We start from the raw sequence: 26,999 nt of genomic DNA on the forward strand, positions 1-26,999 counted from the left end.
TACCACCCTCAGACCGATGGGTAGTCCGAGAGAACCATCCAGTCTCTTGAGGACCTCTTGCGGACGTGCGTGCTGGACCATCTGGGTGCATGGGATGAGGTCCTGCCTTTGGTGGAGTTTACATATAATAACAGCTTTCACACCAGTATTGGCATGGCACCTTATGAGGCCCTCTATGGCAGGAGATGTAGAACGCCTTTGTGCTGGTATCAGGACGGGGAGTCAGTGGTGGTGGGACCAGAGCTTCTGAGGCAGACTACTGAGAAGGTCAAGCTCATATAAGAAAGAATGAAAGCATCTCAAAGCAGACAGAAATCATATGCTGATCAGAGGAGAAGACCTTTAGAGTTTGAACCAGGGGACCATGTTTTCTTGAGAATTACCCCGACTACTGGCGTGGGAAGAGTAATCCGCCAGAAGAAGTTGTCTCCTAGGTTCGTGGGTCCATATCAGATTCTGAGAAAAGTTGGACCAATGGCATATGAGATTGCCCTACCTCCTCCTCTGGCCAACCTCCATTCAGTGTTTCATGTTTCCCAGCTCAGGAAGTATGTGCCCGACCCTTCCCATATACTCGAGATGGAAGATCTGCAGATTAGAGGAGATCTTACAGTGGAAGTTCAACCCGATAGTTTAGGAGATGTTCAGATGAGGCAGCTCAAAGGGAAATCCATCAGACTAGTCCAGGTCATTTGGGACAAGAGGACAAGTGATTCCACTTGGGAATTAGAAGAAGATGTGAGAAAGTCATATCCACACTTGTTCTCTGGTAAGTCTCAATTTTCGGGTCGAAAATTTTTATTGTTGGGGAGAATGTGATACCCCTCTTTTGTTTCTCTCCTAAAAGCAGAAACACACTCTTCTTCCTCATTTCTCCCACTCTTCTCTGCAATTCAAGACTTTCTCCCTCTCTCTCTGTGCTGCCTTCTCACAATTTCGTTTTTCTCTACTCAGACTCTAGAAGGACCAGCCAACAGGACTCCCCACAATTCCTCCCTTAGCTTTCATCCTCTTAGGTAAGTCATATCTCCTTTGGGTTCAAGTCCAGCTAGAATTCGCAAATTAACCTATGAATTTCGAATCTGATCATGTAATTCTTCATTCTCCCTATTGTGGTGATAGATTCTCATAGGTCGAACTGAACATTCTGCTGCCTTGCCAATTTCTTGACTCTACCAAGTGGATTCTTGACAATTAGGTAAGGGAAGCTAACTCTTTAGCTCATTTTTGATGTGGATTGTGCCCATGAGTGATTTAATTGCATAATTATCTGTTGAATTGGTGTTTGAGATTGCTGGTGTGTGTGTTTTGAGTGGGGGATGACTTTGGGCGAGTTTGCATGTGAAGAACAGGGAGGATTTCTTGATAGTTTCGCCTAGGCGAGTTGCTCTCGCCTGAGCGAAAATATTAGAAGAACACCCCTGTCACTGCACGAAATCTCGCCTAGGCGGGCTGGAGTCGCCTGAGCGAGATAACATCTCGCCTAGGCGAGCCAGTTTAGCCTGAGCGAGAGTTCGTTCAGGAATTTTTATTTGCCACTGTATGATGTCTCGCCCAGGCGAGGCCAACTCGCCTAAGCGAGACAAGCTCTCTAGCTTAGGCGAGACCCTCTAGCCTAAGCGAGATTCCCTGCAGAAGATTGGTTTTTCCCACTGTTTTGATTTCTTGATGCTTGATTGGTTGCTTTAAGATGATGAGGGTTGATAATGTATGAGATCTTTATGCATGTTAAACTGTATGCAGAAGTTGGGTGTGAACTTGATGTGAATGGAGTATGTTAGAGTTAGGATTTCAAGGGAAATCCTAATGTATGTGGTTTAGTGAATGTAAGGGCATGATGACTCAGATTGGTGATATCCTGACGCTTCCAGTAACCATTAAGACTCAAGTAGAGTGTGATGGATTACGTCGGGGGAAGTAGCAGGAGGTCCTGGTCTATGATTCCGATCCATCATAGAGGTGATGGGATTTACCTTGAGAGTGGTTGGGTGAATACCCCTTGTGCCTAAGACTCTGCAGAGTTAGGAGCCACTTCAAGTGCAAGTCACCAAGAGCTCCAATGCCACTTACATAATCCGGATATCGAGTCTAGAATGATGTGTGGTGTTATGGTCAGAATTAATTGGATGAGTTAGTGGATTGTGGAATGGAAGTCTGTTTTTCGTCTTAGTATAAAATTGTATGATTTGCTCTTTGTTCAAGTTAGCTTACCCTTCTAGTTCTTTTGTGTTCTGTGTGTCTTCTACCTTTACAATGATCGTCCTATACTGAATGGCGTGAGCAGGTAAAAGTGCAGGCGAAGATATACCCTTCCCAGTCAGACGTTGATTTGGGTTTTCAAGATGCTTTCCAGTAGTGCTAGTCACATGTTTCTCCAGTAGATGCTTAGGGTGTTTTGTAAACCCGTGTTTAGTATAAGCTGTATGTATGGTTATTTTGAGGATGACTGTATCATATTTCATATTGACCCACATCATCATCTCCTTCTGAATTATTAAAAATTTAAATGTTTTGTTTAATAGTTTAAAAACTATGAAAACAGGATGTTACAATTCTTGGTATTTATTTTTGTATTATCTAATTTTTATACTTTTACATTGTCTTATGGATAAATTTTGTATTATTAATCATTTTTATTATTCGATATGTACCATTTATGTTTTTTTTTATATTATCTAAACAATATTCTATTTAAAATTAAAGTTAAATTCTTAGTATTTATATACAATATATTTTTTTAAATTATATGTAAATAACTTCAATATATTTTCATCATACAAATAATTACAACATTATTATTTAATTTTACAGCATAAAATATTTATATTAAATTATAATTATATTTTTATAAATTTAAATTAATATAATAAGTATATTATAATTTTTAAAATTCCGTACATAATAAAATGCAATTACTTGTATTTATTATAATTATAATAATCAACAAATTAAAATGACAGAACCGTGTCCAAAAAAAAAGACCAGGGGTAAGATTGTAAATTGAATTACTCTCACCCTGCAAAACCCTAGTTTTCTCATATATAAAATCGAAACAAAGAGTGCCTCTTTCGTTTACTTTGCAGCAGCAGCAACAACAAATTCAAACAGGTTCATCTGATCTCTCAATCTCTACACTGCGTTGCAACAAACATGGTTCGTACAACTTTTAATCAATGTCATGAACCCTAGGTTTTCTTATTCAGTGGTGTATTAAAGAATGTTATGATAGCTATTCTTATTCTTATAGGGTTTGTCTTGTTGTTATTGTGCAGTCGAGGAGAAAGGTTAGAGAGCCAAAAGAAGAAAATGTGACTCTGGGTCCAGCCGTTAGAGACGGTGAACATGTCTTTGGTGTCGCTCGCATCTTTGCTTCCTTCAACGACACCTTCATTGTAAGTATTTGCGTTTCTATATAGTGTGTTGTTTCAATTTTCAATTGCTTAAGTTTGATCTATGATTTATGATTTTTATTGATACAGCACGTTACTGATTTGTCCGGGAGGGAAACACTTGTCCGCATAACTGGTATGATTGCTTTTATTCTCACTATAGGAATTATGCAATTGTTCCATACCCAATTTTGTTGGCTATTATGTGGCTGATACTATTTTTCCCGTTTTTATTTACCATTTTTTTTGCGATGTTATAATATTGATAATGAAATTACCCATATCCAAATTCAGCGGATTTTATTAGGTTAGAGTGTTGATATATGTGCCTTGTTAGAGTGTTAATACATGTGCTTTTTATGATCCTTATCTGACACTAGTATTTCCATGTCTTACTATCGAGTTTTTGTATTGACAGTACTGCTGAAATTTATTTCTATACGACCAAGCTATAATTCTTTGCCATTAGAAAATTTTTGGTTGAGTGTTTTCTTTTTTAGCAGATATAGGAAAACAACTGTTCTTTACGCATTTTATGACTTTGCTTTCTCATGTGCTTTACTTGTGTGTCATTGCTTTTTAATTTCAGGAGGGATGAAGGTTAAAGCTGATAGAGATGAATCATCTCCCTATGCTGCTATGCTTGCAGCACAGGATGTTGCTGCCAGATGCAAGGTCAGTGGGATTCACATCAGTACAGTCATTTTTTCTCTTCCGAACATGTTCACTTTTTGTGATTATCATGCCGCTCTTATAAATTTTATAGAATTACTATTTGATCACCCTGTTTGCTAAGCCAATATCACTGGTCCATTGTTCTGGCTAGCTTTTTGTTCTTTCACTGATTTTTTGCTGTTCATGCTCTTTGAATCTATAGTTATTAGGATTCCATTTTTTGTTTCTTTGAAGCTGCCTAACTTAATGTATTGTTTCAAATTATTTTTGATCAGGAACTGGGCATAACTGCTCTTCATATCAGGCTCCGCGCCACTGGTGGAAACAAGACAAAGACACCTGGTCCTGGCGCTCAATCAGCTCTTAGAGCCCTTGCTCGTTCAGGAATGAAAATTGGTCGCATAGGTATTTGCCTTTTTAAGATAAAACCTCAAGTTCAATTTGATTGCCTCGTACTCAAATGTCTAGTTGTCACTGGTTTTTTAAGTTAGTTTAGTTGAATTCATTTTATTTTCCTGTTTTCTTTTCTGGTTGATTTCATCTGTATGTTATTTGTATTTGTATTGTATGCTAGATGCTAGATGTTAATTATTATTATTATTTTTTTCTGCAGAGGATGTGACTCCCATTCCTTCCGACAGCACCCGTAGAAAGAGTGGAAGGAGGGGTAGAAGGCTTTAAGCTTCTATTATATTACTGGAGTGTTTCTGTTTTTATTTCCATGTCGAGTAGAATTGTGTCATTTCGAAATTTTTGCTTAGTTTCATATCAAACTTATTTTATTTGTTATGGTTTCTCGAACATAGTTGAGGATTACATGCCGACACTATTTTTAAAGGCTTTTTGAAAGTTCTGAATTTTGCTTCGTGTATTAGAAAGCTGCTAATTATTTACTTGATATGTTTTTTGTTTTTTGGTTTTTTAGATAGGTATCCCTCCCGACTTTTATAAGAGTTTAGTTTTATAAATTTAAATTTTAACATGATCCAAATGCAGATGTAGAATTTTTTTACTACACTTAATTCATTTTTTTTGTGACATCAAATTTTGTTAACAATCTCCACAATCCTTCCAGAAAAGCTAGAAATAAATTCCATATACATCTTTCGGAAAACTTCAAAATCTTTCCTCAATATTTGAAGCTGTACACATTTCATTTCACACTAGCAATGGTCTGCCATTTTCTTTCCATTAAATTTCAAATGTTCTTCTGACTATATTTGCAATATTCTTCATGAAAAAGATAATATTTTTGGTTTTCCAAGTCTTTTGAATTTTCTTATCTCAAATTCTCTCTTTTGTGTATTTGTATCAGCAGTCGGGGTTTATTGAGTTCTGGATTTAACAATTGCTCAAAATATTTTTGTTAATAGTAAGAACAGAGACACGGTCTAATAGTTTTTAGTAAACATTAAATAGAGTAACGACAAAATGCACAAAATTTGAATAAGAGGCCTTTGATATTATAAGTAAGTAACCATTGAAAGAGAAACCACAAAATGCACAAAATTTGAATAAGTGGCCTATGATATGTAAACTAGGAAAGGAAAAGAATTGATGGAAGGATTTTTGTGTTTTTCTCTAAACTTCATTAGTTCATGTGTTTTTACTACCAGATTTCACAAGTTGTAGGCTCTTAATACCATTGTAAAAGTAGAGGAGAAAAATGTAATAAAACTAGAAGAAAAGAATAATCAAAATAAAGAGTATTGCACCAAATTAAAAGGCCGCGGCATTACTGGAAACAAAATATTAAAATTCTCCCTTAATAACTGAAAAATGAATATTACTTTATTTCCTCAACCGATATAAGAAATAATTGAAAATTAAATGATTTTGGTAAATGGATTATGTTATTTTTTTCCATGTTTACCTTCCAAATAATCTATTGTTGGATTGATATATTCTCTTCTCAATTGCCAACTTCTTTCATGTATGGGTTTGTTCCTTATGCATGGTAATTAAAAAAATTAGGTACATTAGCAATAGTAACTTGATTTTAAACTTTAGATTGTTTTCTATCCACTCTTTTAACCATGTAATTGCTAGAATGAAAATTCTCATAGACTAATGCTTGATCTTTAACGAGGTGAATAGATTGTTGTGAATTATAGCCTGTAATTTTCACCATCTTAATTTGGATTTTATCTTATTGTTTAAGAAAGGATGAAAGTACTTGGAGGTGTACGTTAGTATAGTAAAATATTGAAAAAAAAAAAACTAAATTGTTTGATTAATGGTTATTTAATTCTTTATATATAAAATAAAAAATTAATTCAAAAGTTTAAATAAAAATCATTTATAACAAAATTATTTATGTTAAAATCTGTTTTTTATCAAAATAATTGTCGCTATTTTTAACTATAATTTCTAAAATATCATTTGCTAAGATTTTACATGTTAGGTATAAAAAAAAACAATTTATATAAATTTGCATATATTAATAAATATAATTTTTTATTTAAAATTTTAAATTAATTTAAAAACTTCTAAAAAACAACTTATTTTCAAAATTATTAATTCAATGTACTGGTTTTTGACTAAATCACAAATCTAGCTTACAAACTAACAAGTAGTTGATAAATTAACTTAGGAGCTAACTGTTATATAATTAAACTCTGTAACATAAAATTCGTATTGACAGAAACAATATATATTATTATACAGTTATAATTTTATGGTTTTTAAATAAAAATTTTAGAACTTATATATATATATATATATATATTTGTACATGTAATTTATTTATATGAGTTATTTATAAAGGACCTCAATTTCTTTTTTTAATTTTATTTACTTATCAATTTAACTAGTATTATATTGCATGTTTTTGTAATTTTTCTTGTGGATAATTTTGAGGTGGATAAATTATTTTACTTTATAATGTTATTATTTTAATTTAAATTATATAAAAAATTTAAAAATAATCTAATGGTTATAAAATAATAAACTGTCTATGTAAAATTTAAAATATGTAATAATAATAACTAAAAGATAAAAAATGCATTAAAATATAAAAATTGAAATAATATAAAAAATATATAATTTAAAAGCTGAAAAAAATTATAACTTTTAAAGTAGAAACTGTAACGTCCCATTTAATTTAATACGTAAAATTAAAGGAAACGTCACGTGATAAAAGCATAACAACGCGGTCCTGGGGTCCTTAATATCACCCCTACAAAACTAGGCATACCACGATGCCGATGAAGGTGGGATAGCTGTTTAACTAAAAGATTACAATCCGACAACCACGAATACAGGGGCCATAGCCCTAAAGAAAACATGAAAGAAAGAAGCGCGAGATCTAGCCCAGGTGGCTAAGCTGTTGGATCATCGTTCCCTTGCTGGCCACGTGAACCTCGCCCATCTGCTCCCATCAACCAAGTTGATGATCATCGCAAGAAAGAACAGCCACATACATCACAACATTACAACAAAACGGGTAAGCTAGAGCCAATCAACATATTCAACATGCAATCAAATATATTTTCATCATCTCATCCACATAGCAACCAAACATGTTATGACTCTTCATTCAATACACTACGACTCGACTCGACTCATCCGGATACGTATAACTCGGTCGGATTCAGCGGATGCTTGCACTTGTGTGGATACCTCTGCTCGAACCTGAGCTGCTCGATCCCTGAGCTTTGTAATACAAGTGTTATGATGAATCAAAATCTCTCCCACCACAAGGTTAGCCCTTAATGAGTTTCAGGCCTCCTGCTACTCCCACCACAAGAGTCAGTCCGCTCTAAGTGAGACTAACTGGCTCCTCGGAGCGTCAGGATGCAACCTTACCTTGAATCCTTACCTAGTTATATAGATGGGGCACCACCATGGACACCCACTAGCAGGGGCCATGGAATTACGTCCCGACCACTGAAACGCAACCCCGGAGGTCTCACCTAGAGACCCCAAGGAATTACACGCTGACACGGACCAACGTTCGTAAATCAGCAATAAGAGAGTAATAAAATCATATCTTTCAATTTCATATCAACCCTTGGAGTTTAATCCTCATATCAATCACATCCCAAAATCCATACCTCTGATCATCACCTCCCCGATGAGTCTGGGGTCTAGTTTCATGTTTATACCATGTTCCTTTAGTTTCAAACCACACATTCATTTCACATGCTAAGTCTCATACCAACCCATTCATCCACAATTCATGAATCATGCCAAAAATATGTTTCGTACTCCATTATATACGTGTCCATCATCACACAATCATACCCAATCAAGACAGATCACTCGGGAAACATCAAACGTCCAAAATATAGCACAGTCTCGCCCAGCATCTCGCTCAGGCTGAGGGGTCTCGCTCAGGCGAGACGTGCTCGCTCAGGCGAGCCTCCCCCTCGCCTGGGCGAGAGCGCCAAAAACAAGGGCATGGGCAACACGGGATCTCGCTTAAGCGAGATCCCTCTCGCTTGGGCGAGTTGCCTGCTCGCTCAAAAGTTGAGCGAGCCGCCCGGGCGACGTTTCGCGCAAAAAACTTAGGCGAGCTCCCTGTTTCATCTCGCCTAGGCGAGATTGACTCGCTTGGGCGAGATTTACAGGTCTCGTCACTGTTCTTCACTGTAACAGTCATGCATATCCAATCAACCAGGCATAACAAGCATTTAATCACACCAAAACGAAGGATTCATTCATGAAATCATTAACTCACTCAAGAATAGCCAAGACAACACCTAAAATACTGGAACCCTAACTTCCCGTACTTGGAAAAGGGTTAACAGAACCTCGACACGGGACCTCGGAGCACAGTAACTTGGAAGGCGGACTTGCAAAACTGGCGAAAACAGCGGAGGACACGATTATTTTCGTACTTTAATCGGTGGAAAACGAATGTAAACCTCATAAGGTAAGTACAGTAGGTTAGAGTTACTTACGTGGAGCAGAAATCACTAGACGAGTTCTTGGGATGGACTGGTTCGAGACGAAGAATCGGAATCCTAGCAGAGGGGTGGCGGCTGCTGGGTTCAAGGCAAGGCAAGATCCCTGAAAATGTAGGGTACCCTAGGTTTAGGGCAGACCTAAGGCTTATATACTATGGGCCGGTCTTTAGGCCCAATACTGTAGGGCAGCCCACTAACTTTTGGGGCAGGAAAAATGGGGCCTTACATTCTCCCCAACAAGAAAATTTTCGTCCTCGAAAATTCATCGATGAGATAGGAAGGAGCTATGTTCTCCTTATCTCCTCTGGAAACCACTACTCAAACACGACATATACAACGACTCCCACACCTATAGTCATTGAAAACTTTGCCTCTGTGCTAAGCGACATGCGTCCAACTATGCAGATTAAATTAGTCACTACTCGAAGCACTCCAAATCCTCCAACCTTAAAAATCCGAATGCTCCTCCATGCATGCCCCTCTAACTTGTATCTAACATATTGACTCTCTTTCTATGCGTTCTCCGCTACCTCTTGTAGGTTTTTATCAACTTCTCAGATGACCTTAAGTCTCCAACCAAGGCACGCTCGTATCACTTCACATCACCTTGTTCACTCCTTTATGCATCACTCCACTGACTTGATCACTCTTGAGTGTTGGCCTACTGCCATACCATCAACACTTTTGACCACTTTTATGTATATTGAAACTCCTACATCTTCTTCTCATTTAAACCTTCAACTGCTTTCTTCACCATATCGCATCGGCATCCTATTTTCATCTTTAATCCCCCCTAACTTATAGGCAACATTCCACAAAACCTCAGGACCATAACTTTTATTGACTTCAAATTTCTAGTCTGGTTCGTACCACACAACTTCACGATACACCTCAAACTAAGATATTCCGATTTGGCTTTTCTCAACCTTGTTGAGAGGTTCACTAGTGCTAATAAGATTACGAGACTAATGAAATCTCCTCACACATTCTCCTCCCAACCCAAACACTTATGGTTCTCAACCAACTCTCACTCTTACTTCATCAAATCAAGGATCTTCAATTCCCTTCTCTGGCTAAACATCTACTCTCGCTTCCTCACTTCCAAGTTGGCACCCTAACTTGAAATCATAACCCAAACCATCCCCTACTTCTCTTGCACAACTTTCTTTGAGCAACTTCATAATTCCAACTTTAACTGGTAACTGAACATCCTTAACTGATACTCATAAGAACGACACATTTGTTGTTCACAAGTAAGATAGTTATTTCCACACACCTTTTACCCCTCATAAGTATCACTTGCCATCATCCCGCTGCGCTACTCTGATCACCACAAAAAGCCACTCATTTATTTACTCAAAATGATGCCCCTTTCATGTCTGCCGTGACAAGGAATCAATCATCACCGAGAAACATTCTTCCAAAAATTCTATGCAACTTGTAAAATCCTTTGGACTCACCTTTTTATAGTCTTAGCGTCTCATTTTCGCAACATTGCATCCACCCTTCCTAACTATGCATCCTGTTAGGCACTTCATCCTTTGTCAATACCCCTTTCTTGCACATTTTAAAGACTCTGTTCGCACTTGGATACTCGCCGTTAAACCTTGACGACACAGCTAACATGTTTGAGATTGTCTTACCTCCATCATGTTTTCCTCTCTATACGACCATAGGTCCGAAAAGTCAATCCTCCCTTATCTAACGTTTTTCCTTGAACAATCTATTCCACCACTACCTTTCCTCTGATGTTCACCAAATCTGCTGTCATCATTGTGGTCGTACTCAGCATAAGCCACTACTCCTCCGACATCTCCTCTACCTCCGTGTTTATTTCAGACTCGCTGTAGAAACCATTCCATTAGGGACTATTGTCTCAAGTTTCCTCTTCAGGCACCAATGCAAAGGGGAATTTTATCACACCAAGGTCAAAACTCTGGTACTTGTCCCACAGTACGTCCATAACTCCTTTTCCACTGAGATCCTCTTCGTCTATCATCCACTTTCCCTCGTCAGATGTCTTTGATTCACGTGAAGCTTTGTCTCCACTATTTAGCTTGGTCCATACCTCACACGCCACCATTGAATCATCTCTTTTTAATCCAAGAACACTACCTCGTGGGTTGTCCAGCTCATCAGGATGAGATTGAGAAAACAACTGATTCACCCTTGAGACTACGTCCCAACACCGCATAATTCAGATCAGATTTAAATTTAAATACTTTGATCATCCCGAAGGCACCATATCCTCGAGCGGGTCTCCACTTGGTCGCAATTTTAGCAAAACCATCGTCTCCACCTAAGTCCTCTCTTAAAGACAACCATGACTCCTTTACCATACCGACGACATCAAAGAGTACACGACCTCAAGAAGATTGGTCCTTAGTCCAAACATCTCTCCGTAAGGTGCATCTCTGTATGAGATTCTTTCGTGCTAACCTCTTTAGCATCAATTATCGTAGACATCGTGTCAACCACTCAAAACTTCTCTTTTCATTTCCCTTGTCATTGTGTTATGACATCAGTTGGGTTATCCTTCCATACGAGAATAATCCTTTAAAGGCTTGCCCTTTCTTCTAGTACGTGAAACCTTTCACTTTATACCCAAGGTCAGATGTCCTACTCATGGGAACTACTTTCCCCTTGAAGCATCCCACTCACAAATTTGGAAATACCCCTCACTACCTGCTGACTATTTATCCTGGTATGAATCCCTTATGCCACTTCCTCCCTATCCATCAATTGTTCCTTCCCTTACTTTGGAACGTCATCTTTCCTGGCTGACCAGTAACCCTCATCCATCCCAGCCTCTCATTAGAGGTTTGCCATCTTTTGCACTTCCCAGTCTCCTCCTCTCTTACCCTTCTTGTCGCTAAGCAATTCCTCCACTTTTAGCAACCTTAGATTTGCCAATTGTTCCTCTTACACCACTCCAAGAAGCACTAGATGTGACCATGTGACTATATTCAATGACACTCCATCTAACACCGTATGCATTTTCATAATTCGAAACCCCACCATCGTCGGGGTGTAGAACCAGCTTGATTTCCTCAAACGACGTGGCACTTGCATGCACTGATACTCCTTAATGTTATTACCCTTTTGATTCACTCTCTTTAGAAAACTTGTAGTATCTTTATTTTGGGAACTCTAGCGTATTCTCCAGCTTATTAGTCCAAGACGTTAAATCTCAATTCCCTTATCTCTGTAAATACTAGACACAAAGCACAGAGGCGCAGCAAGACAAACTAGACCATACCCAGCAACAATCTATCACTTACAGACAACGAACCCCTTTTTGTCTGTCGCCCCTATTTCCCGAACCATCAGAATTAAGAAAGGAAAACAACCTTTAATCTAGTCATGAGTGTGCACCCTCATTACTCTATCAAGGCGTTTTCTGTTCCTAAACTTTTGGTTTCACTGACAAACTCGACTAGACATGACTACTTACGCCCGCAAAGCACGACAAACCCACAACCTCAGGTCATCCTAAGGACGAACTGCTCTGATACCATAAATGTAACGTCCCATTTAATTTAATACGTAAAATTAAAGGAAACGTCACGTGATAAAAGCATAACAACGCGGTCCTGGGGTCCTTAATATCACCCCTACAAAACTAGGCATACCACGATGCCGATGAAGGTGGGATAGCTGTTTAACTAAAAGATTACAATCCGACAACCACGAATACAGGGGCCATAGCCCTAAAGAAAACATGAAAGAAAGAAGCGCGAGATCTAGCCCAGGTGGCTAAGCTGTTGGATCATCGTTCCCTTGCTGGCCACGTGAACCTCGCCCATCTGCTCCCATCAACCAAGTTGATGATCATCGCAAGAAAGAACAGCCACATACATCACAACATTACAACAAAACGGGTAAGCTAGAGCCAATCAACATATTCAACATGCAATCAAATATATTTTCATCATCTCATCCACATAGCAACCAAACATGTTATGACTCTTCATTCAATACACTACGACTCGACTCGACTCATCCGGATACGTATAACTCGGTCGGATTCAGCGGATGCTTGCACTTGTGTGGATACCTCTGCTCGAACCTGAGCTGCTCGATCCCTGAGCTTTGTAATACAAGTGTTATGATGAATCAAAATCTCTCCCACCACAAGGTTAGCCCTTAATGAGTTTCAGGCCTCCTGCTACTCCCACCACAAGAGTCAGTCCGCTCTAAGTGAGACTAACTGGCTCCTCGGAGCGTCAAGATGCAACCTTACCTTGAATCCTTACCTAGTTATATAGATGGGGCACCACCATGGACACCCACTAGCAGGGGCCATGGAATTACGTCCCGACCACTGAAACGCAACCCCGGAGGTCTCACCTAGAGACCCCAAGGAATTACACGCTGACACGGACCAACGTTCGTAAATCAGCAATAAGAGAGTAATAAAATCATATCTTTCAATTTCATATCAACCCTTGGAGTTTAATCCTCATATCAATCACATCCCAAAATCCATACCTCTGATCATCACCTCCCCGATGAGTCTGGGGTCTAGTTTCATGTTTATACCATGTTCCTTTAGTTTCAAACCACACATTCATTTCACATGCTAAGTCTCATACCAACCCATTCATCCACAATTCATGAATCATGCCAAAAATATGTTTCGTACTCCATTATATACGTGTCCATCATCACACAATCATACCCAATCAAGACAGATCACTCGGGAAACATCAAACGTCCAAAATATAGCACAGTCTCGCCCAGCATCTCGCTCAGGCTGAGGGGTCTCGCTCAGGCGAGACGTGCTCGCTCAGGCGAGCCTCCCCCTCGCCTGGGCGAGAGCGCCAAAAACAAGGGCATGGGCAACACGGGATCTCGCTTAAGCGAGATCCCTCTCGCTTGGGCGAGTTGCCTGCTCGCTCAAAAGTTGAGCGAGCCGCCCGGGCGACGTTTCGCGCAAAAAACTTAGGCGAGCTCCCTGTTTCATCTCGCCTAGGCGAGATTGACTCGCTTGGGCGAGATTTACAGGTCTCGTCACTGTTCTTCACTGTAACAGTCATGCATATCCAATCAACCAGGCATAACAAGCATTTAATCACACCAAAACGAAGGATTCATTCATGAAATCATTAACTCACTCAAGAATAGCCAAAACAACACCTAAAATACTGGAACCCTAACTTCCCGTACCTGGAAAAGGGTTAACAGAACCTCGACACGGGACCTCGGAGCACAGTAACTTGGAAGGCGGACTTGCAAAACTGGTGAAAACAGCGGAGGACACGATTATTTTCGTACTTTAATCGGTGGAAAACGAATGTAAACCTCATAAGGTAAGTACAATAGGTTAGAGTTACTTACGTGGAGCAGAAATCACTAGACGAGCTCTTGGGATGGACTGGTTCGAGACGAAGAATCGGAATCCTAGCAGAGGGGTGGCGGCTGCTGGGTTCAAGGCAAGGCAAGATCCCTGAAAATGTAGGGTACCCTAGGTTTAGGGCAGACCTAAGGCTTATATACTATGGGCCGGTCTTTAGGCCCAATACTGTAGGGCAGCCCACTAACTTTTGGGGCAGGAAAAATGGGGCCTTACAGAAACCTATAAAATAAAATATATTTTATATACTTTAACAAACACTTTTCTTTTTTATATTGATTAAAGTAATTTATACAGCAATCAAATGGGGCAAATTTACCAACGTTACAAAAATAATTTTGACCAATTTGTTGTATTTTCTTTAATTGCATTAATTAGTGATGTTTGATTTAATACCTAAACCAAATTAATAATAAAGATTGATATTTTAATATTTAATCGACATGTTACATAGTGACCTTTAGCGTCTCAAAGCTAATGACAACATTATACATGATTTTTTTTTTATTAGAAAAAAAAATATAAGTAGTATGAAAGTTTGGAGTATCCTGATACATATATAAAAATTTACATAATTTTTTTATATATAATATTTTTTTATATCTCAAAGTGTTTTATATCAGAATAATCAAAATCTTTTCATGTTATTCTTTGATAACAGAACATTTTGATTAGGTATAATTAGTCGCATAGTACCCAGTTTGGTACTGAAGTTTCTAATTGGTACCCGGTTTAAAAAAAGTCTCAATTACGTACCCAAATTAGTTTAAGTGCACCAATTGAGTCCAAACCGTTAAATGTTCAGAAACGGCGTTTAGAAAAAGGTGAGGTGGCAGTGCAGAAGGGATACGTGTCAAATAATAACACATGAGTGGTTGAAATTATAATTGTACAATGACCATGTGGTATTTACATTTAAAGGAGATTTGCCCCCATTTTCGTTGTCTTCTTCCTCCCTATCTTCTGCCCTAATCCAATTTTTTCTTCATCAATATCCGTACAGTAAGTGGTGCCCTAATTTCGTTTGTTCTTCCACTCGTTTTCTAATTCCGCAATGTCTCGTAAAGAAGGTTGTTCGTGTTCTTCGTGGGGTTCCCAACAGTAGAGCGTCTCCTCGTTTTTGTTTCGTCGATCCACATCTGGCAGCAGAGGGAGACGCCGTCGTCTCTGGAGAGAGTGGAGGAGGAGAAACTGCGAGAGGAGGAGTGGGGAGGGTGTAGGATAGGAAATACTAGAATTGGCCGCCAAAAACTGGGAATGGGAATAATGGAGTGAGGGAAGCAAAACCCACCAAAAACCCTTCTGTTATTCCACCACTTTCACTCTCCTATTCCTTCTTCCATCTTTCTGAACATATTAAAATTATTTTAGAAAAATACTAAAATTATAACACTTCGCGAACAATCGTGCACCACTTCGTGGTGCCCTAATTATTTTAGAGAAACACTTCAGTGTTCCAAATCTGCCTTCAATTTCTCCACCACCTCGCGAACAACTTCGTCTCCCCTGCTTCAACTTTCCCCAATTTCACGTCTTTATCACAACCTTCTGCCACTTCTTTTTAACTTCTCGCCCCTAATTTTTATTTTCGTTCTTTTCTTTTTTTTATTTTCGTTCTTTTCTTTTTTTATTTTTTCATTACAAAACATATTTAATATTCTTCCCCACATTTCCATGTCAGTAAAAATTAATCACCATGTGTTCCAAATTTAATTCAGAGACCAACCACTATCAGTCAACGTTAACTTTTCTAACGGCGTCAACTGAAATGGACTCAATTGGTGCACTTAAACTAATTTGGGTATGTAATTGAGACTTTTTTTAAACCGGGTACCAATTAGAAACTTCAGTACCAAACTGGGTACTATGCGACTAATTATACCTTTTGATTAAAAACAACAAATTTTCTATTTCAAAGGTTGTAGTAAGTGACATTTCTTTTTGATTAATATGTTTCCATGCTTCCCATCCGAGTGTATGTTTGACTCTTATGCCTTCAAATCATCTTCAAAGATATTACAAGATTAGTTTCCTTCCTTGCATGTTGTATCTTGTTTAAAAACGCCATTATGTTTTATACAACCCTATTATTGCTATGATTTTTATGAGTTTTTTAGTAGCCTTCACCATAGTTAGCTAAGTAAGTCATCTACAGAATCAAATATATATATATATATATATAATATAGATAATTTGTCTTTATTTTCATTCTATCTCAATGGATTTTATTGGTCATATGTGTTTTCAAGCACAACCCATTGACTGAACCATTAATGCATCATTTTAGAAGTTATAGGATTGACAAACGAGTCAAAATATGTATAGTTGACTTTAAGTATTTATTAGTAATCCACCCCCAAGGTTTAAGTTTAGATAGTGATATATGTGTAAGTTCTTCTATGAACCTACCTAATCAAACTTTTTTCTATTCAAACCATTATCTTCTCTACTTCATTTTCCATTTCCAATCCTGATTATTCCATCTTTCTAACTCCATTACTGTTCCTTTCAAACAATTATACATGATTGTTTGATCACTAAGTACCTCGACATAGATTATGTGAACATTTTATACTATTGACAATCTAGTTTCTAACAAATCTGGTGCAATTCACTCTTGGAATTCCAAAATGGTGCATATTTTTAAAAAATTCCCACTATGAAAAAGTCCTGCCAAAATGAGAAGACTTCTATTAAAATGAACTGAATGGTGCCAACATGACAAGACTTTGCTAGACAATAAAGAAGAAGACCTCCTTGTGATACGGGGTCCCATAGATAGCTTTTATGCCCTTTTGTAATCAACAAATCTTAATAAAAAATGTTCACTAATTATATTTCAGATTGTTAGGAATTCAAGTGTGAGTCTAAGTTCCACATTGACCAGAAATGAGAAAGTAGAGCACCATATAAGGATCAAGGCCCATAAACCCATTGCCTTAAGGTTTTTGGTTGAGAGTGGTGTCAATGTCTTATGTGGTTAGACTCAGATCTCATTGGTGTTGTTCTCCCCAGTGAAACCCTCTGTAAAACCTGACACAGATTTAGTGAATATGCTTTATTATTTTATTAGCGGTAGGTATTAATTTTCACTAAATAAAAAAACATTTCATTTTTAGAATTTTCTAATTTCTTGACACTAAAGTTATGTCATCTTTAGACGACTTTTTCATAAAATTTTAAAACTGAAGTTATGCCATGTTAGTACAATTTTACTTAAGCAAGTATTAATTTAATTGAAGTCGTATCAACACGGAGGAACTTCATTTTTTATAACAAAGTCTTGTCATGTTAGCATGATTTCATTTCATTTTAATAGAAACATTTTCATTTTGGCAAGACTTCTTCACAATAAAATGGTCTCCTTTCACCATAACTTTCCTTCCATGATTTTTTTTTTTAAATTCTGTACTATTTTTGGAATTCCAAGATTGAATTGCACTAGATTTGTTAAAAACTCGTTGTCGATCACTCGGTATAATATTTAATAGACAAAAGATGTCTAACACACTCTCATTGAGATTGAATTAAAAAAAAAAACTAATAGAAACTGTACCATAAGTTTAAAGGTTAACTAAAATAAATTTTAACTATACTCTGATATCATATTAATCTAGATATTTTAAATTTCAGTCACTTTACAAAACCAACTCCAACTCATTAAGGTAAGATTTATATGTAATAATATTATAAAATTGACTTATTGAGCCCCAAAAAAAGATTTGTAATGAATTTCATCATTACATATATTGGAAAAAATGCAAGTGTGAAGCGGAGAATCACATATTAATTAAATATCAAATATCTCATATATAAGGCATATTCTATTCAGAATATTTATTTGAAGAATCTAAGAATTATTCAATATACTTGATTATACATATTAACTTAGTACTTTTACTACATTGGCAATAAAATAGTTGTTCGCTTTTCAACCAGAATCTTATCTCCATAAATATTTATTCATACACATTGATACAATATCACATTACATATTCATAACATAATTTATTACGAGTACAAAAAAAAAAAAACAAACCACAAAGACATACATCACATAAACCAGTATAAACTGTCGAGTATATCTTTATCCTTCAATCCAACAATTATGCATTCACAATGATTCCACCTGAAAACGTCAAAACGAAAAGAGTTAGAAAACACAAAAAATGAAGAGCTGTTCATGATTTTGGTGTGAGATGCATGACCATTTGGGTGGAGGACTTGGCCTATAATGTAAGAGGAACACTGGTTGCTGGCAAGAAAAACATAAGAAGGAGCAACCTCAATAGGTTGTCCAGCTCTTTTCATCGGTGTAGAATCAGAACCGAACACCACAATTTGTTCCACTGTCAAACTTGCTACCTGTAACGGAGTCCATATAGGTCCAGGAGCAACACCATTCACACGAATTCCCTTGCTCACAAGCTGAAGTGCAAGGGCTCTCGTGAACCCTACAATCGCACCCTTCGTCGATGCATAGTCCACCAGTGTTGCGAATCCTTGATATGCAACCACCGATGTCGTGTTGATAATGCTACTTCCTTCTTTCATGTGCCTCACAGCATATCTGTGTAGGAATGTTAGATTTGCAGAATATGAAAAACATAACTTTTAGATGATGATGTCTTACTTAGTCATGAAGAAGTAGGAAAAGATATTAGTTCGGAAAACTTTGTCCAATCTTTTATCATCAATCTCTTCCAAGGAATCACTCTGGAACTGCACCGCTGCGTTGTTGACCAAAACATCAATGCAGCCATAAGCATTAATGACTTCATCAACCACTCTCTTGCAATTCTCTTCATAACCCAAATCAACTGCTATAGCCATTGGTTCTTTGGCATCACCACTCTTACCCTTTCTGATAATTTCAAGTGTGTCTCTCGCATCTATGTCTTCCTGTCCCTTCACGTAGGTGAAGATAACAGTAGCACCCTCCAACGAAAACAGGTTACACACCGCTCTTCCAATCCCAGAGTCACCTCCTGTTACTACAGCCACCTTCCCCTGAAAATATACATAACCGATTACGCAGAAGCAGATACAAAAAAGTGCTTTCAGATAAATCACTGCATATATACTTGAAGTTTATTCGATGGTTTGTAATCTGGACTGCTATATTGCGGTGGTGGATTCATCAGATACTCTTTGCCAGGCTGTGTGTATTGCTTCTGAGGGGGAAATCTGTATTCGCCGGAAGCCATTCTCTAAAACGGGCTTTTGGGAAGTGCGTTTTGAGTAGACGTGGATTTGGAGATGCTAAGTAATTTATAAGGACGTGGTGAAGAAAGCAAGTGTTAAGGTTGTGTAGCATGTGTATGTGTAGGTTACGTGTGATGAAGATGATATACACATGTTTTGTTTTGAGTCTGACACGTGGCAAGGCATTTGTTGTGGGAAATGGTTTTGTTACTTACTCATTGGTTATGCTTTTCTTTTTTGTTTGGTTTTCCTTTTTACTTGGGTTAATTGTTTCCTTCTTTAGGTTTTCTATTGTTTCCTTGTTTGGGTTTTCTATTCTGAAAGTTTTTCCTAATTTGACATTTTTAAAATGTTATTCTTACTTCTAGTAGGGAAGGTAATACGTAATAACTATCTGTTATCCATTTTATTTTATTATCTAAACAATTCGTCACTAATATATTTATTTTTACATTAGAATTTTTTTTTTGGAACTTTAAATATTTTGAGAAAGGTATTTCTTTAAAATATATATACATATTCAGGTAAAAATTTAATTTTAAATATAAATTAAATAATAGTCTAGATTAATTTGATCTTTTTAAACATTAAATTTAAATAAATAACTTAAATTTTAGGAACGTAATCTTAAAAAAAAATAAAAATTTCAATTTCATATTTCTAAACAAAGAAATATAATCTATAATAGTTAATCCTTATACCCGTTATCAGCATATATTCTTATATTTTAAAATAACAGTTTAGGTTGATAAAAATTATAAATTTAGTATGTTTTTGCAAGTACTTCCATTTAGCTTCTGAATGATTTTTAATCATGAATTTTATTAAGAGTATTTGAGCATATTCAATGTTAGCTTTTGTAACTACATTGAGAGTTTTTTGAAAGTTTTTTGAATGACTCATTATATCACATTATTTTTAAACAATTTATACTATATTTTTATAAGTTTTACTTTAATAAGTAGCTTCTATAAAATTAAATTCTTGTTTATAAGCAAGCTATGTTTACTGTAATTTTTTTTATAAATACACTTTTTTTTTCTTTTGTTAAACAATGGATATATATTAACCATTTTGTACGAGAGATGGTTTTAACAATATTTTGCAAATATTTTTTTTATGTTGGATTAAATAGTATTTGGTGAAATAGTCAAAATCGAGATTTAAATTATAAAATTCTAAGATCCTACTATTTATATATTATTTATGGGTTAGATCCCACATATAATAGTTATCATATAGTAGGATCGGTAGGAACATCAAACAAAATCATAAAATTGTGTAAATTGTCATATTTTTTTCAAATTGTTTGTTTCACTACCTATTATTTTACACTATTATATATGTTTTTAATCACACAATCACATTTCACCTAATTAAATTAAATATTAATACAAATAAAAGTTATTTTTCACTAAAAAGTTAATACAATAGAAATCCAGCTGTAACACAATACAAAACTTTTAAATTAAAATTTAATACAATTATAATCTTCTAATTTTGCAAATGTAACACACCACAACACTTTTCAATTAAAATTTAATAAAGTTGTAATTTTTCAATTTTGCATCCACAATCTTGCATAAACTCAAAACATAATAACATTTACTATTTATTAATTATAACATTAGTATTTATTACTTCGATACTTATCGTATTTATTAATTATAATGTTACTGTTTATTATTTTATATTAATGCTATTTATGAAGATTGATAACAAATTATTATTTTTTGTTTTATTTTCTCTCTATTATTTTATTATAATTCTTTCTGTATTTTCATATCTTATTATATTAATTATTTTTATACATGTTATTTAAAATTTAAAAAGATAAAATTGGATTAATTTATATTCCTTATAAAGTTAATATATATATATATATATATATATATTAATTATAAAATGGTTAAATATATTTTAGTTCTGAACTTTGATGTGAAATTGAAATTCGTCCATGTCCGAAACTTTGATACATGTTGGTCCCTAAACTAATGGATATAAAATATAATGAAATTGGACTAAAATCACTATATCAAATCATTTTTAAAGTTTGGGGACTAAGATATATGTATACAAGTTTCAGACAAAGAAAAATTTCAATTTCGAAAAAGTTTAAGAACTAAAAACATATTTAACCAATTATAAAGAGTGAGATCTGTGATCCGTGTTACGATCTCACGATTTAAGATTATATAAATCCTATCATAATCTCATTCATAATCTTAATTTTAACTAGCTTGTTTATTATGATGGTACTTTCTAATTTTCAGTTTTTTATATTATGTTTTATTCTTAAAATATTCATTAAAATTTCTTATTCTCTTTTTTTTTTTTTTATCTAACGTAGGTAGCTACAAGTTTCTTATCACTTTTTCTCTGTTACTCTTGAACAGTTTATTTCGTCATAAAACCTTTTATATTATTATAAACATTATACTTTAAGATATATACTTAAAAGAATTAAACTAATTAAGGAAACTAATTAAGGATATTGTTTTAAATATTTAGACGTAACCATCCAAGGGTTAGGATCACTAATTTCAAAGTCAATTATACAAATCCAACATTAGAAGCATAAACCTAAACACAATCTATATATCATTGTCTAAGTTAAGTATCTTAATAACTCAAGTTAATACCTTGTCACCAAAGTCACAGTTTAACACAAATTTCAGCTCTTGAGTTCATGATTCACGGGATCATGAGATGGAGCCAATGGAAAATTCAAAGCATAAACCAAAAATTAAGAATAAAAAGAACATGGTTTCATACACGAAAACAACAAAACCTGTCTTCAATATCTTCTTGGAATTGAGCGTGGTTTAATTGATAAAAGATTTGACATGATCTTTACCATGCCAACACACAAACTTAAAACCATATGTGTTCGAATTTGGATGATTAATTAGATGAGTTTTGTTTACTCTCTCTCTTTTCTCTTCAAAATATATATTGAAATACATTGATTTTGATGTGTTATAATATATTAAAAAATATTTAATATACTAAAATCAAAGTATTTTGAGTTTATAAAAAAAGATAATTCTAAAAATATCATTTTTTATAGTGAAATAGAAAAAATTAGATTACCATATTCTGAAATCCATATGCATGTTTATTTTATATATAAAATATTAGTGGTGACCAGTCTTAATTGTTACTTATAATATATAAAAATTTGTATATAATTAAAAATATTATTTTTAATTTATTATATTTAATTCCCTCAAATTTATATATTTTCATAAATAAAATTTTAACATCTTAAAATATTTATTGAATATCCGTAATCAGAAAGTAAGTCTGAATTTAAATGAAATTCATTTCTATAAAATTAAGTAACATTTAAAAAGTAGTTTATTTAGTTTCTCATCATTCGAAAGAAATACTATTACTTCCTTTCATAATTATAATCTTATTTTAGACGAGTATTCATCCATAATCGGTTGTTACTATGTTACTTTTTCTTCAAAACATAATTAACATGGATAAGAGCCAATAAAGCATATATCCAATAAACTATAATCGCATTTATTGAGTATTATATTTCATAATGATTCCACCTATGCCATACTGACTTCTCATGAAAAAAGATTTTGGATTTTCATAAGTGTAAAAAATAAGAATTTTTTATTTAAAATTAACACTATTATTTATTTTTGCATAAAACAAACCTATTTAGTTTAAGATACAAAATGAGTTACTGAGAATTAAAGTTATATGAATTATAATAATATTTTACTGTTTTGCAGTGAATATAAAAGAACATATCAAGTATGCAACTGAACCACACTATTGGAGCTTAACCATGAAAGTAGAACAAGACAAGACAACATATTTCGACTTTATGGCCAAGCACAACAAATGGAGTTGAGCCTCATGAGAAAACTTTCTTTGAAAAAAAAATCTGGAGCACAAAACTATGAGGCTGAGAAGCCAAGAAAACTCTCCCAAGAGAGAAAGGTCATGTGCTAAGCACCAATAGAAGGACTGAGTTGAGAAAAAAACTCACTTTTGAAGAAACTTTGTGGCTGAGCACCGCCCAAAATCTCCTATAAATAAAGACTTTGGCATTTAGCAATATGATAGAATAGGTCTGTGAGGTACGAAGGAGATGCTCTTCATGTAAATCTTATGTGTAGATACTGTTTGAATTGCATTATAATATTTTATGAGTAGTTGAACTCCCTCGTGTCTAGGCTTGATGTAATCAATTATGATTCTATATACTTTTACTTCTTGGGTATTTATCTTTTCTTTCATTCAATTGTTTTTGTGGTTTGATTTATGCTTAATGATGACTTGATCACTCATCTTATTTCACGGGTTTGATTTGAGTTGGAAGTTTCAACTTGTGTGGATGAATTGACGACTCATCTTATTTCACTGGTTTGGATGGATTTGAAAGACTGATATCAAACTAAGGTCCGATCAATCATCATACTTGTATTAGTGCTTATTCAGTAGCCAGAAGGGATGCTGGAAGAGAGAGTCTTGCACATGAAGGCGATGATTCATTCTACCAGGAGTTAAGGAATCACAATGGATTTGAAGTCCTTAGGTTCTAGTGATTCAGGGATGAACCTAGATCTACATAGAAAAAGTACTCTCAGAACATTGAATGAGTTGCATAATAAGTTAACAAGATGGTAATGGTATAGTAGAAGATGAGATGAAATCAATTCATAGTCCCTACTTCATTCCATTTAATTACTACAATCTATTTTTACATGTACTTTTTATCACAAACTAGAAAAACCAAAAAAGAAAACTACTAATATACTTGCTAAATTCCTGTGAATACGACACTTGATATTATTGCGCACCAGTGTACTTGTTGGGTATTTGTCATCAAATTTTATGTTGAATTTTTTTGTATTGTTCCTTTACTATATTGTGTCTTCAAAATAAATCAATAATTATTGATTTTGAAAAATTAAAATATATTAAAAAAAGTTGTAAAATAGCAATTCAATAAAGAATTTGAACACGAAAGAAAAAGAAAGAAAAAGTTAGTGTAAAGTGAAGTCGTAAAAAAATTACCACTGATCATGGTACAAATAATACAAGTGTAAATAAAGGCACCACAAGTGGTAAGACAACTCAAAATTAGGTTATTAACCACAAGTTACATGCAATGATTATAGTAGCTAATTTGCGTTTTACATTAATGTTACACTAATGTTGTATTTATTTTATTTGGCCGTTGAGGTACGGTTATGTAAAATGAACTAATTAATCGTTGAGGTTTAAATTGTTTGAATTATATATATTATCCAAATTATTAATGGAAATATTTTAGTAATTCAAATAATTATGTTTGAGAGAAGTTGGTTTCAAAGATTCTTTTTTTTTTTTTATGTTTATCTTGTAAATAATCTATTACTTTTTGTGGTGGTCGACCTAACGATCGATCTGCTCGATTAATATGAAATAGGCCATTCAGAATGTGTATTTGAAGAATCTAAAAAATATTAAAGATACACGATTGATTTAGAAACTTAAGAAAAGTAAACATTTATATGTATATATTAACTTTAGTATTTTTATTACATTGGCAATACAAATACTGGTTTGCTTTTCAACCAGAATCTTCCTCAATAAATATTTATTCATACACATTAATACAATGTTGTTACATTACATATTCGTAACATAATTTATGAATAGAAAAAAACAAACAAACCACAGATACACACATCACATAAACCAGTATAAACTGACTAGTATCTTTATCCTTCAATCCAACAATCAGGTATTCACAATGGTTCCACCTGAAAACATGAAAATGAACAGAGTTAAAGAAAACATACATAAAATGAAAAGCTTTGTGTAAGTAAGTAGGAGCATAGAGAGTTTTAATGACCATTTGGGTGGAGGACTTGGCCTGTTATGTAAGAGGAACACTGGTTGCTGGCAAGAAAGACATAAGAAGGAGCAACCTCAATAGGTTGTCCAGCTCTTTTCATTGGTGTGACATCAGAACCGAACACCACAATTTGTTCCACCGTAAAACTTGCTACCTGTAACGGAGTCCAGATAGGTCCAGGAGCAACACCATTCACACGAATTCCCTTGCTCACAAGCTGAAGTGCAAGGGCTCTCGTGAACCCTACGATCGCACCCTTCGTCGATGCATAGTCCACCAGTGTTGCGAATCCTTGATATGCAACCACCGATGTCGTGTTGATAATGCTACTTCCTTCTTTCATGTGCCTCACAGCATATCTGTGTCGGAATGTTAGATTTGCAAAATATGGAACAATAAATGAGTTGTTTGATGATGATGTCTTACTTAGTCATGAAGAAGTAGGAAAAGATATTAGTTCGGAAAACTTTGTCCAATCTTTTATCATCAATCTCTTCCAAGGAATCACTCTGGAACTGCACCGCTGCGTTGTTGACCAAAACATCAATGCAGCCATAAGCATTAATGACTTCATCAACCACTCTCTTGCAATTCTCTTCATAACCCAAATCAACTGCTATAGCCATTGGTTCTTTGGCATCACCACTCTTACCCTTTCTGATAATTTCAAGTGTGTCTCTCGCATCTATGTCTTCCTGTCCCTTCACGTAGGTGAAGATAACAGTAGCACCCTCCAACGAAAACAGGTTACACACCGCTCTTCCAATCCCAGAGTCACCTCCTGTTACTACAGCCACCTTCCCCTGAAAATATACATAACCGATTACGCAGAAGCAGATACAAAAAAGTGCTTTCAGATAAATCACTGCATATATACTTGAAGTTTATTCGATGGTTTGTAATCTGGACTGCTATATTGCGGTGGTGGATTCATCAGATACTCTTTGCCAGGCTGCGTGTATTGCTTCTGAGGGGGAAATCTGTATTCACCGGAAGCCATTCTCTAAAACGGGCTTTTGGGAAGTGCGTTTTGAGTAGACGTGGATTTGGAGATGCAAATAAGTGTTAAGGTTGTGTAGGTGTCGTGTGAAGAAGATGATATATATATATATATATATATATATATATATATATATATATATACACAGGTTCTGTTTTGAGAATGACGCGTGGCGAGACATTTATTATGGGGAATGGTTTTGTTGTTTACTCATTGGTTATGTTTTTCCTTTTTTATTTGGTTTTCTTTTTTGCTAGGTTTAATTGTTTCCTTGTTTAAGTTTTTTATTCTGAAAGTTTTTCCTAATTTGACATTTTTAAAATGTTATTCTTACTACTAAGAGTAGGGATGGTGATGCGTAATAACTATGAGTGGTTAGAGATTGATTCGTAAAAAAAATTATAAATAGTTTTTTATCTAAAGTTTGATTATGATTCCATTTTTACAAGTTACTTCAAAAATAGAAAGAGGTAGTTGGAACTTTGAAATAATATAAAATTATTTGATTTATTAGAACAAAATCAGTTCATAAATAATTCTCGTTTTGATGTTTTTCTTTGAAATAATTCAATTTTTTTTCTTTGATCGGTTT

The 26,999-nt window shown here is 34.9% G+C and overlaps 4 protein-coding genes across 4 annotated transcripts; 2 read left to right on the plus strand and 2 right to left on the minus strand.

Annotated features, from left to right (window-relative positions):
* Positions 1–288: 288 nt before the first annotated feature.
* Positions 289–2,356, plus strand: LOC146885874 (uncharacterized). Its single transcript, XM_085675122.1, has 3 exons — positions 289–769; positions 1,744–1,772; positions 2,285–2,356. The coding sequence occupies exons 1-3, from the start codon at positions 289–291 to the stop codon at positions 2,354–2,356; spliced, it is 582 nt and encodes a 193-aa protein (XP_085531248.1).
* Positions 2,357–3,016: 660 nt separating this feature from the next.
* On the plus strand, positions 3,017–4,921 carry LOC114186969 (small ribosomal subunit protein uS11-like). Its single transcript, XM_028075057.2, has 6 exons — positions 3,017–3,153; positions 3,273–3,392; positions 3,480–3,525; positions 3,979–4,064; positions 4,340–4,469; positions 4,678–4,921. Exons 1-6 carry the CDS (start codon positions 3,151–3,153, stop codon positions 4,743–4,745), a joined length of 453 nt encoding a protein of 150 aa, XP_027930858.1. The 5' UTR covers positions 3,017–3,150; the 3' UTR covers positions 4,746–4,921.
* Positions 4,922–18,250: 13,329 nt separating this feature from the next.
* LOC114189055 (NADPH-dependent aldehyde reductase 1, chloroplastic-like) lies at positions 18,251–19,630 on the minus strand. Its single transcript, XM_028077759.2, has 4 exons — positions 19,415–19,630; positions 18,964–19,340; positions 18,539–18,900; positions 18,251–18,459 (listed from the first exon to the last, which is right to left on the minus strand). Exons 1-4 carry the CDS (start codon positions 19,535–19,537, stop codon positions 18,437–18,439), a joined length of 885 nt encoding a protein of 294 aa, XP_027933560.2. The 5' UTR covers positions 19,538–19,630; the 3' UTR covers positions 18,251–18,436.
* Positions 19,631–25,065: 5,435 nt separating this feature from the next.
* On the minus strand, positions 25,066–26,475 carry LOC114188861 (NADPH-dependent aldehyde reductase 1, chloroplastic-like). Its single transcript, XM_028077518.2, has 4 exons — positions 26,285–26,475; positions 25,834–26,210; positions 25,405–25,766; positions 25,066–25,312 (listed from the first exon to the last, which is right to left on the minus strand). Exons 1-4 carry the CDS (start codon positions 26,405–26,407, stop codon positions 25,290–25,292), a joined length of 885 nt encoding a protein of 294 aa, XP_027933319.1. The 5' UTR covers positions 26,408–26,475; the 3' UTR covers positions 25,066–25,289.
* Positions 26,476–26,999: the final 524 nt, after the last annotated feature.

The sequence above is a fragment of the Vigna unguiculata genome, chromosome 6, assembly GCF_037176805.1.
Source record: "Vigna unguiculata cultivar grain cowpea cultivar isolate G323 ecotype 2 chromosome 6, ASM3717680v1, whole genome shotgun sequence".
Lineage (NCBI taxonomy): Eukaryota > Viridiplantae > Streptophyta > Magnoliopsida > Fabales > Fabaceae > Vigna > Vigna unguiculata.

Bases quoted from the DNA above. Each gene is read 5' to 3' on its own strand.
- LOC114189055 (XM_028077759.2), bottom strand. From the start codon at position 19,537: ATGGCTTCCGGCGAATACAGATTTCCCCCTCAGAAGCAATACACACAG. The intron at 18,901-18,963 runs GTAAGACATCAT...ATTCCTACACAG, and splicing joins TCCTACTTCTTCATGACTAA to ATATGCTGTGAGGCACATGA. The intron at 18,460-18,538 runs GTCATGCATCTC...TGACGTTTTCAG, and splicing joins CCAAGTCCTCCACCCAAATG to GTGGAATCATTGTGAATGCA.
- LOC114186969 (XM_028075057.2), top strand. The intron at 3,393-3,479 runs GTAAGTATTTGC...TTATTGATACAG, and splicing joins CCTTCAACGACACCTTCATT to CACGTTACTGATTTGTCCGG. The intron at 4,065-4,339 runs GTCAGTGGGATT...ATTTTTGATCAG, and splicing joins ATGTTGCTGCCAGATGCAAG to GAACTGGGCATAACTGCTCT.
- LOC114188861 (XM_028077518.2), bottom strand. From the start codon at position 26,407: ATGGCTTCCGGTGAATACAGATTTCCCCCTCAGAAGCAATACACGCAG. The intron at 26,211-26,284 runs GTATATATGCAG...GTATATTTTCAG, and splicing joins AACCATCGAATAAACTTCAA to GGGAAGGTGGCTGTAGTAAC. The intron at 25,767-25,833 runs GTAAGACATCAT...ATTCCGACACAG, and splicing joins TCCTACTTCTTCATGACTAA to ATATGCTGTGAGGCACATGA.
- LOC146885874 (XM_085675122.1), top strand. From the start codon at position 289: ATGAAAGCATCTCAAAGCAGACAGAAATCATATGCTGATCAGAGGAGA. The intron at 770-1,743 runs GTAAGTCTCAAT...AACTGTATGCAG, and splicing joins ATATCCACACTTGTTCTCTG to AAGTTGGGTGTGAACTTGAT. The intron at 1,773-2,284 runs GTATGTTAGAGT...TGGCGTGAGCAG, and splicing joins GTGAACTTGATGTGAATGGA to GTAAAAGTGCAGGCGAAGAT.